This window comes from Helicoverpa armigera, chromosome 8, assembly GCF_030705265.1.
Source record: "Helicoverpa armigera isolate CAAS_96S chromosome 8, ASM3070526v1, whole genome shotgun sequence".
NCBI lineage: Eukaryota > Metazoa > Arthropoda > Insecta > Lepidoptera > Noctuidae > Helicoverpa > Helicoverpa armigera.
The window spans coordinates 8068189-8080268 of record NC_087127.1 but is presented as its reverse complement, the minus strand read 5'-3'; the positions used below and the strand labels follow the sequence as shown (position 1 = coordinate 8080268).

At 34.6% G+C, this 12080-nt stretch overlaps 1 protein-coding gene across 1 annotated transcript in view; it reads left to right on the top strand.

Annotated features, from left to right (window-relative positions):
• Window positions 1-10683, top strand: part of LOC110374766 (protein singed wings 2) — a 48917-nt gene extending 38234 nt beyond the window's left edge. Inside the window, exons 7-9 of the mRNA XM_021332626.3 lie at window positions 6645-6803; window positions 7659-7859; window positions 10436-10683. Of these exons, the coding sequence (XP_021188301.3) occupies window positions 6645-6803; window positions 7659-7859; window positions 10436-10618 (543 nt within the window). The 3' untranslated portion in view covers window positions 10619-10683. The remainder of the gene's footprint in view (window positions 1-6644; window positions 6804-7658; window positions 7860-10435) is intronic.
• The last annotated feature ends 1397 nt before the right edge of the window (window positions 10684-12080 follow it).

Genomic DNA, 12080 nt, shown 5'->3' with positions numbered 1-12080 from the left:
TTAATTTTATTACTTTACTTTTATAAAATGAAACAACATTTTCCGTTTTAATTCTGCGAACTCTCATAATACAGCGTAATATAAAACTAATTAAATTCTACTAGAACAAATTAAGCACAAAATATAGCACGTCAAGTAGTACTTGAATGTAATATCGATATATAAACTATCAAATAAGCAAATGAGATTGGAAATCGACCCCACTATATTGGAAACTACAAAATTAATTTACTATAATGTCTACTTTGCTTTTAAGTGTTATTTTTTAACACGCTTATATTAGCATCACTTGTAACTAACTAACTACGTATGTAAGAAAATCTTGGAATCTTAACTTGATCTACGTCCCGGTCTTTGATCAAGATGAAATTTTGCACACGCTCTGAGTTCTGATGACAATACATGACAAGCGTGCTTTTTAGTTTTTTTTTATTTTTATTTTAGTTGTGGTCCAAGTTCACCGACAACATAAATGTATGTTTATAATAAAAAAACCTTTTACTTTGAAAATTCAATATGAAAATTCACAGTAAACAGTTCTTTTAAGAAAAATGTCGTTTATATTGTGGGTGAACTTGCGCCGTGTAGTCCTAATTTTTAGTAGGTAAAACTATTATTAGACTTAGTCATTAACGACATCAACAGTGTACCGTTTTCCGTACATAAACACCATTAATTTGGCGTGCCCAAAAGCTTAATGGCCCAGGCTAATTAGTTTCGGGTTTCATAATAATTTCTTACATGAAACTTTTACAAATATTTCAAAGTTTTCATAAACTTATTATATTTTGGTGAAAGTTTAAGTTATTTCTAAAGGAAGCCCTGTAAAGTTAAATCAACAGAAAACAAAGCAAATTGTTAGTAATGTTGATTAAAACGGACTGTTGAGAGTTCTTTAAACACTAGTTGTGATTTAATTTAGTTGAATACTATCTGTTTTCTGCGATTCTACCCGCAACTCGGGCCGACTTCCAGCATCTGGACAAAAAGTTACCTTGTGTCCTTTCTTAGCTCTCTAGACTATCTGTGGAGGTACCATTGTTCATTTAAAACGACTCAGTAGTTTTGGCGTCAAATAATAGGTAAGCATTGTCTGCAGTTGAAAATCGATGAGCAATTGACTACGTTATTTAAAATCTTTAATGAAAACCTTTAGTCTCGTTGATGTTCTCTCGCAAGAACTGTTAATTTAAGAGTACGCGCACACTACAAACATTTAGTCGATCGATAGTTGGTCTAGAGGCTCATAAATCACTATGAAAATGAATAGAAATTACATACATACGTAACAACGATCAGGCATTTGTCCCGTATCAGACTGACTAAAAACTTTGATTGAATTCACGATTTTCGAAAAGAAATATTTTTTTCCAACCATCCATCGGGTCAACAGTCGGCCGACAGTATAGGCTATAAGGCTTGGCTAGATTAGTAGGAACTTATGCCTACCTATACATATATCTGGTCAGGTGTACGACAACAAAGTTAAAGCAAGTATACCATTTCTTTGTGATCATTAGGCACGCACTTCCATAAAAATAGGCCTAAGATTGCGTGAACGTGACTTTTGCTCGATTACCTTACATATTATTGTTCTTAGCTCGAACCTGCGTCAAGTGTAAATGGGTTGAGAACTCAAAAAGTATGTAAATTATGGTAAAACATTGAGAAATAAATAAATAAAAAATGTTATTTTGTTTAAGTTGACTGTTAGCCACTTCATTATAGAAATTAGAGTTTTTTGCTTGTCTAATGGGCTACCTCTAAACTCGGCCTTTATACAGGGTGTGTCGTTCACAATCACATTTAATCCTATCGTATATACTTTATGATGTTCTACGGCGAATTGTAAAAAAATAACCTAATCCATTCAGTGGTTTAACCACAGGAGTCATTTTTCGTTTTTATAATTTACAACATCATGTGTAAAGCAGAGATAAAGTTAGAAGTATCGAATGTTTTGATCAGTTGACAGCTGTCAGTTTTCAAGGGAGAATTTCTATATTTATATGGTGTTCTAATTTTCACACATTTTAATTCTATTTACTTTGTTTGAAAATTTTTTTTATTTTTATTTTTACGTATTTTTCTTTTATCTTTGTGTTAATCGACATATATTAACCAGTATATAAACGCTTTTCATTTGATGTGATTGTGAACGACCCACCCGATATTACGCTTATCTATATATAGGTAGTTGGAGGTACTCAGTAGGCCAGTAGGATGCAACCATTCTACTACATGTTAATTTGACACAGTTACTCCCAAAATCCCTTCTATTCTCCTAATATTGTGCAGTGTTAATACCTTAACTCACTTGCTTTGTAACAAGAATATGTATATAAAATATTAGTTATTAAGTTCGATGCTCAAATTATATAAATTAACCCCTCTTGTTTATAATTATGATTCCCAACCTAACCAATATTTGAATAGCCTCCAGGCAGTGGTCCTAGGTCAACGTATTTATGAATACCAGACATCTAATTTGTCTGGGGCTTGCCTTTCATAATATTGGATATTGCATTACATATTATTATGTCATAAGAGTTCTGGCCTAGTCTTAACCTAAATGTTTTAGCTAGTATTTTTCCCGTATGGAAGACTATTACAAAACCAGCTATAATATCCAGCCTTATAGAGTAACAACTTTTATTTTATTGCGCACAAAATTCCTATAGTGAAGTTAAAAGAATATTATTGTATGCCGTAGATTTTTCAGGCCATTTGAAGAACCTAGCAGTTCATAAACATTATTGCGTAGTAAAAGCTATATTGGGACTTGCTATTGTTGTTTTCATGTCAATTAGTTTTACCCAGAATTCAAGTGTTTTAAGTTTGGTCTTCGCTGAATGGCTTTGTGATATTCTACCTCTTTTGTATCTCGATATTCTAATGTCCTGATAAAATGGTAGTCTTAAATTAATGATTTAGAAACAGTGCTTTATTTCCTAACAATGTTAGTTAATTGATTGTAATTTTCATCTTGAGATTTATCTAGACGTCTCTGGCAGATCAAATTTGCGGCTTCAAGCCGAGCCGACCCAACTTAATTTAGGTTTAATTGACCCAGATGTGGAAGTCAAGTATTATCGAATTTGTAAATCTATTTCCACGAGTTCCTAGATAATTGTTTTGTGGGTATATGTAACTAAAGTCATAGTTCGAATTATTTGGTAATATATTCCGTAACAATATTGAGCTAAAGGGTATGTACTTGCTCTTGTGAAGTAGTCTAGTCTATACATATAATAAATCTGTAGAAAAGTAATTTTTGTACATTGAAGAAATTGACAAAAAAAATAGCCAGCATGTTAAAGGATAACTAACAGAACCCATTTCCATCATTTTTGTCTGTTTGTCTGTTTATCTGTTTGTTCGTTCGGGATTCACGTAAAAACTAAGAATTCAATGCAGACAATGCTTATATACAAAAATTCTACGTAACTTGGGGTATTACTTAGTTTTTGTTTCATCGAAATCGATTCACTCTATCAAAAGATATGATTAATTTTGTGAATTCAAGATGTAAAATATTACGACACGCAATCTGTTTGTCAAAACTGTACATTTGAATGTTGTACTTATATTAGTTGATCGGCCTATTATTAACCTTTACACAGAAAATCACACCTTCATAAGTAACTTCGGAAGAAAAAAAAATATGAAAATTTTGTTTAGCCAAGGTTAAAGTAGCTCCATCTGTGGTAATCTGTGTTAAATAAAATACATAAAATTTGTCAAAGGAGCGAGGTGGTAAATGACAATAAATTACCATACATTCTTTATAGAGGATTTATTTCAACAGATGGAGTTATGTATTTTCCGTAATTCACCATATTTTAACACGTAGTGTAATTTTTCGATAGTCATTTCAATAGTGTTTGTCAGTTTGCCGTGCCACATCAAAATCCAATTATAATTATTACCTTGATGAAAGGAAAATTAATAGTTCTCAGCCAAATTTAAAACGGTGCCATCTAAATTATTTTTTGAACATTATGTCAAAAATGATGACTTCAGTATAACAATTAATTATCATTTAAAGTTACAGATGGAGTTCATATCAGGATTTTTTCATAAACATAGTTTAGCTTATCTTCCACTAAAAAACTTCCATTAAAACAAATTACTTTGAGTGAGTAGTATTAAGTAGACCTTAATTATTTTTTCTGATGCAAAATATGTAAACTTAATCCTAGAAGAAAGGAGGATCTGTCTCTCGCAAGCGCTGCTAAGCGTGAGGTAGGTGGGTAATGTAGGATTCTGTAGCTTTAAGAACAAGCCCAGATACAAAGTGCAGATAAGAAATGGGAGCTTTCCCGATTTAATACCATACACACGTAAAATGCTTTATGCGTCTGAAAACGTACAAATTGCGCGTCGCATACCAGAGACATGCTTACTTTCAACTTCTGATCGCAAATACACTGGTCACCCGAGCCAAGTCTAAAAAAACACCTTTTATATAAAACTACGTTTGATGTCATTCAATCACAAAGACAGAATTTTCGCTGTTGCAAATCCTATCCACCTGTATCCTATCCTAATCCAGCATGCATTGCAGGTGTGCATTGCACAAAAACCAACGGTATCCTATTCGAGAAGTCAAAAGAGTCGACCTGCCAACGTCAGCTTCTGCGCTAAGCAAGTGTTCTTAATAGTACCATCAGAATTACATTCGTCCTCCGCAAGAGCGAAATTTTCCCGGTGTGCGGTAGTGACGAACAGTATACAACACTTATGTTTCTTTCGATTTGTTGGCTCCACCAAGAAATGACAAATTGCAAGCGTACATTTTGAAAATCTTGGCAAAACTGCAGGTTTCAAGTACGAACACATGAAGTGGACTCTCACAGATACGTACATTTAGCCTATTCGTGAACTAATGCAAACATTTCGGTGGAGTCCCGGCTTAGGCCTCCCCCACATTAGGCGTGCGCGATCCTCGGGCGTGTGAGTAGCGCGGGCGCCGCGCGTGCGTCGCGAGCGCGTTGCGTGAGCGTCGCGTTTTGCTGCCCTGCGGCATTTACCTACAGCGCGCTCGCGGCGCGCACGCGCCTCTCTCCTTGACGTTTAACTGCTAAGGCGTTTAGCGGGCGGCGGGGATAGCGGGCGAAGGGGTAAGAACACAACTCGAGCGCCGCGTGCTCGCCGCGAGCGCGTCGCTTGCACACATGCCGCAGGGCAGCAAAACGCGACGTTCATGCAGCGTGCTCGCGACGCCCGCGGTACTCACACGCCCGAGGATCGCGCACGCCTAAGGTGGGGTCAGCCTTACCATAGTGAGTAAGTGCACAGAAAATCCCCGTCATACAAGTGTTTCTCCCCAGTAGTGAAACTATCCTACCCTATGCGCCTGCTGATGATGATGACTCATTTTATCATCCATCCAGGTATTCCCCAACTATGTTGGTGTTGCCTTCCAGTCACCGAATCTATATGAGTACCAATATCTTGCTTGGAGCGACTACCTATCTTCAATCCAGTCTCACTACACAAGACGATATCCATGGTGAAACTGACAGACTTTCTGGCTTCTGATTAGTCGCAGCAGCTGCACAAAATGTACAAATGACAGCTTTGTCAGACTCAAAGCATATAGACATAGATTATAACTGTTTCCTGTGAAAATTACTTACGCACCATACGTAATAATTTTCCAAATTGGCTGACTAGATCCAGAGATATTCACAACGTCACAAACTTTACTTCTTTTGTTTAGATAAATGGTCACATCCACAACACAACCTTGATCAATGAATCTATGCGACTGCTAAGTGCTAATCCTCATTGTGTGGGTGACACTTTACGTTACGCTGCGATTTGTTGTTGCTCCGCAAAATAATTAAGAAATCAGTGCATAAACCTACGCAAAGTGCTATTGAAAGTAATAGACTGTTAGAAGGTGATAACTGTTAAAGACAAGTGACAATAATACAGTGAATTAGTGCTTAGTGTTAATAATATAGACCAAATCAACTCTCAATAATTATCCATCCTACCGTCAGTTACTATTATCCGGGCGCTGTGTAACTGACTTAACTTATTACTTATACTTATAGACTTATATATTCCTAGCCAACTAATTGAAATTTTCATACCAATTACTATTGCACTCATTATCAGGCCCTACCACTAAATATATATAGGTATATATTTTTTTAATAAATTAGATTAATTGTTAACTGTCCATTACCTTCAACATTCATGATTGAAAGTGTTCAAATTGTAGCTTTGTAAAATTTAGTATGTAAGTGCTGTGTACTTCTGTAAGTGACTTGTTCACCATGATGTGATGCATGTGAAACAACCTTCTATTAATTGTACAGTGGATAGGTCGTTGAAGTACCTAATTTATAAAATAAATAAATAAATAAATAATCCTAATTATACTGTCACGTGAAAGAATGCACCTACGGGATAAGTAGTATTTTGACTATTCTATATTGCCTACGCAGACGAAGTTGCGGGCAACAGCTAGTGTTTAATAAAATTACGCTCCATTATACATTTACTTAATTCATCAATAACAAATCTAGGTCAGCACCATTATTAACTTAAGTGTAAATATTTTGCGTTTCTTTCCGTATTCTTCTAGAGTAATGATTTTCGTGTAATAAAAGTATGTTTTTTCTTTTCAGTTGAGTACAATTCGAGCCATAGTGCATAACCCGCAGTACAGAAAACTTGCGGATTTGTATTTGGATAACAATAGCATATCAGCTGTCAAGGAGCTAGAAGGCACGGAGTGGTTTTCCACTTTTAGGGTGTTGAGTCTTCGCGGGAATCTGTTGAAACAGGTTGGTAGTTGGTACCTTTTTAGGGTATTTGTTGATTATTATAGGGCTTTCCCTATTATATATATCTGTTGATTTGCTTACTCAAGATCGAATTTTGCCAACAGGCCCATCCCATACAAGTAAATAAAGAAAATTGGGAACGGTCGTCAGTGATTATCAATTAACACCTAACTTGCTTAAGCGGTCCTTTTGCCTTAATACGTCAACGCGTAGGTTCAAGAACTTATTCGCTTAAGTAGTGGTTTCTTGTGCAGTTGCGGCTGACATAAATAAGCTATAATATTAAATTAAATATTTTTAATACAATGACCTCAGCATTTGAGCCTATTAACGCAACAAATGATGTGCGTTGACAATATGGCAGGTAGTCACGTTTGCTTTGTTAAAGATCACGTGTCAGTTTCTTGGAAGTCAGTTTCAAATTATATTGAATAGCAAATAATATGTTCGTACGTAGATACGTGCTTGCGACATTTCCTTCCTGAAGAAATTGCATAGGAATCGCATTAGACGCAATATCTTCACGACTCGGTTGTCTTATTAAATCGCAAAGCTGTGCTTCAAGAGATATTTATTTTAAATTTTCTAAATGTGTCTTGAAATAGTAAAAAATAGGAGCGTTTGTTTTCTAGAATTAAAAATAATATAGGGCTGCGGGATGGTGTGAAAGCGCGGCTTCGGTATATTATGTATCAGGGCCATGTTCCCTCTTAAGCCCTTTACGTATACAGTGGGTTTTAGTCAGTAAGAGTCTGACACTCACAGCGGGAGGAGTACTTTGATGATTTCCTATTCGAAGGTTAAAGAAATAATAAATAATATAATATATGTCTAATCGTACTTTTTCTTCCTCAGATTCCTGTATACGCTTTTGACAAAGCGTTTCAGTATAATAACAACATAATGCATGTGTACCTGGGTGACAACCCCTGGCGGTGCGACTGCCACTACATACCCCGCTTTCAAAGCCTACTGCTCAAATATAAGAGAGTGATTCGGGACCTACCCGACATAAGATGCTCCAAATCAAGCGATAAAAAAACATCACTTGTACAGGTAAGTTGATTTACCTACTCTCATTTCACCTTTCAAGAAAGAAATGTTGATATTTTACGGGAAATTGTTTTATCTAAATCGATTAGGGGTCACATACTTTGACATTTAGGATGCTGTCATATGGAATTGATAAATCAAATCAGTTCTGTATTCGAAACCCTGTTCGTAAGGAAAGCTGCAAGCATTTTATACATGGAGGAAAGAAAGATGGAGATGCCATAAGGCAGGTAAGCCAGGCGCGTTCTTGTAGGTCAATATTACGTATCAAAACGATCAGTCATAGTAACTAACAAGTTTTCGGGTTCCAAAGAAGGTGTATGAGGTTACAGCTAGTAACGTTCCTCATCTCCAGAACACCCGCATTTTGACGCCGCTGCTTTCTTAGGAGACTCTGCGTTATTATGACATATCCGCTAGTCAATTTGTTCTCCATGATTATATACATATATTGTCCGTACAACCAAGTATATATAAATGACTGCAATATCGCAGTGGTTTCGCGTCTCGCTACATTTCCGCACAGCGGGCATTTCATCTTAATAAAGGTTGTTGAGTGTAGGCGTGGATCCAGTAGTTGCCAGGTACTGTGTTTGTATACCTGTCAGTTCCAGTAGAAAATAAAGATAAAATTATTCCGGAATGAATTAAACTCAAGAAATAATACAAATCAGTGAATGTTGTGTCTTGATTGTTGTTGTCAAAGTTTACGCAATTTTGGACGATTAATTTTAATAAAAGATATTGATTTAAAGACACCAAAAAAAAAATCACTAAATAATTATGAATGGAACTTTGATATGAAAGTGTAGCACAAACAATAATTAGTAGAAATTAAAGACCCGTAACCCGTAATAGAATAAGGTAAATTATAATGTCTGCATCCGAGCGTTAACACATTTCTTAGTTTGTAATCTATCTTTATTTCAGTATTGTTCAGCCGTTTCTACACAAAAGTTCGACATCACAAAAATTCAGTTTCATTTAGTTTTATAACATTAATGTGTATAATGAGGTTCCAAACGAACAAAAAAGGTGTGCAATTTCCTCGTTTGAAAATGTTTTACTTCATTATTTTCATATTTTAAATGTTCTCTCGTTAGTCAACGCACTAGTTCATATTTCCTGCATTTTGCCTGTTTCCATAGTTTAAGTGACAATTTAATTCGCAGAACTTTGTATTGCATTGCAATTGTATTTCATCTAGCTACTATCTTGGGGCTAAATAGTTTCCCTTTCAATATTTTATGTAGCAACAGTTAAATAAAATAACGTAAATGTACATTATAAAAGGTTTTGACGCTTTTTAGTTGTTTGTTTACTAGGATAGTTTTTGATTTTTATTGTAAATATGTATTGTAAATATCTGTGTAAATAAATACCTTAACTGATTCATAAACAACTATTATTAGCAAAAAAAAAAAAAGGTTTTTAATTGAATTTAATGTTTACTTTTAATTATTCTGACTTTCATAAACAGATTTAACTTCAGTTTTTAACGTAGGTAATGATAAAGATTGTAAGTTTGTTACAAAAAAAATAATAAATGTTTCGAAAAACCGCTTGAGTGATCGACTGAAAACTTCACATAAACCATCTACTATCCTTTGGTTTGGATAGGTGAACCTGTACCTGAGTTATAAAATTACGACTAAAAGTAGCATTAATTTATGTCATAGATAAATACATAAGATTTTAACTCCCAGAAGTCCAAGACCACAGCCTTGTTGGCATTTAGTCTCTTTCTTCTCTCTGTGTCTTTCAGGTAAAAACCTAGTCTGAAAGAAAGAGATGAATATATTAGTCGTTCATCTGTTTTACAAGCGATATCTTCGTCTCGCTCTTTTAATTAAAGTAATTATAATCTGAGGCGTAAACATTGTTTTCAAATAATAAATATTTTCTAAATTGATAACAAAGGTTATGTCACTTTATGGAACCAATTAAGAGGTCTGGTATTGAAATTAAGATGGACAGGCCTACTTTAAGTCCAAAATTGATAGCACTTATTTTGTTAACGTGATTTTAATAAAATTCTGTATGTAAGATATACTTATTCTGTAAAAGATCCTTGGGGATCTTAATGCTTTGATGTTTAACTAAAGGATGGTTTATTCCAATAATTGAAAACGTAGTAAAGAACCCGTATGTTGCTTTTGATCCCATTTGTAGATTTAAGCGTACCGAATTAAGTGATATATGCCTTAATTATATATAGGTCAATTTGATTTAAATGTATATGGAGTTATACTCTGATTAGAATATTTCAAACGATTAAGATTACCTTAACTGTGAATGTAAAGTAAAAGTGTTGCTCATTTTTCTACGATGTTCCGCAAAAATATGACTGTTAAACTAAGATATCTTATAGAGACTGTGACGAAAGCTACGAAAGATTAACACGTTGTTACTTTCTTGTTATCGGTTAAAAGGAGGAAAAGGGAAAAAATAATGGCTAATAATTTTTCCACGAAATATACATAGTTATGGAAACATTAATTCATCTAACTTTTATCCTTTCCTTCCTAATTGAACCTATTTTAAATAATTTTAGTAAAATATTTTTTTCTTCATTTCAGATAAGCACAATACCACTGGGAAACATCTGTGGAGAAGATGATGTAATGCCTATAAGTCCAATAAATATAGTCAATTTAGTTTTATTAGCGTTAATACTAATAGTTGTTGGAAGATTTCTGTACGACTGGCAGAATTTCAAGAATACTGGCGAGCTGCCGTGGCTGTCTTCAATATTACCATGAACTTATCATGAATAGAGTAAATAATCACAAATCTAGCATTTTAAATAAAAGGATGTTGAACATGGGATATGCATTTCTTTTCACATCCTAATTCATGAGTTTCATTCATTAAAATCATCACTGAACCATTGCCCATTGCAGTGAACCATTGCAAATATACTTATACCTACTGTGTTTGCGTATTACCGTCTTATTTACTAAATCCCAAATCATTGACTACTTTATACATAAGTGGTGTGGTGTAGGTTCACAAATACATAATATACAGCTATCTGTTACAGCCTTTTTTACATACACATATACAGCTTTACCAACATATTTTTAAATTTACCCATAAACAATATACCTTGCTAATGAGCCCAAAATTGCGAAATGGTCTGCATGTTCCGGGAATATTTTAATGAACTGTTTAAATACACGCTACCAAAAATATGTTGGATAACAGAACAATAAAACATTCAACCCAAATTTTCATTTGTAGGATTTAAAATGTATGCAAAATTACATTGTGACTTGTTGGGCATAATTAATATTCCCGTCTACTCATTTCATTACAGCTTCCTGATATATACCTACTAATATAATAATGAGGAAACATTTTTTTGTTTGTTTCTTTGTACCTACTGCAAAGGTTCCAAACTACTGAACCGATTTGAAAAATCATTCAAAAATCTTTCATTGTTGGAAAGCTACGTTCTTCCCAAGTAACATAGACTATATTTTATCCCGCTGTGATCAGTAGTTCCCACGGGACGCCGATTATACCTCGGCAGAACGGCTAGCATCCAAAAAGAGCAAGAAATTCATGTTACCTCACGGAACTGAAAGAAGAACACGTTACAAACAAACAGGTAAGTAATATGTATATTGGCTTCATAAAAATTAGGCACCTTCTTTATCTATTTTTGTAAAAAACACCAATAAGAAACTGGATTCTCTTTCATAAACCAATCGCCATAATAAAGCTTATGAATTCAATTTTCATCTGTCTTGATAATTATCAATTTTGACGTCCATTTATTATTTTAAGTCTTCTCTCTTTGCTCTATTATCTGTTAAAATATTGCTATTATATATAATTGCTCTTTGAACCGTTAAAGTTGCGTGGGCTTCGATGTTTCTCTACCAAGAAGTTCTAAGTATATGAAATACTGTCAGTGGGAATTCTTCGTGGAAGAGACAGGTAAATAACTGTGTCTTTGACGAGGTATATTATGGACTTAATACCAATTGCAACCACCATGCACTCTCTACCAACCATGAGATAAAACCATCGGATTTCAATTCTAGATTGATTAACAACAGTTAAAGCCTTTTTATCGTCCCACTGCTGGGCACAAGCCTCCTCTCACACGGAGAAGGATTGAGCATTAATCACCACGCTTGCTCAATGCGGGTTGGTAATTTCAGACTATATAGTCCAGGTTTCCTCAAGGTGTCCAATGGCAAGTACCAATGCAAC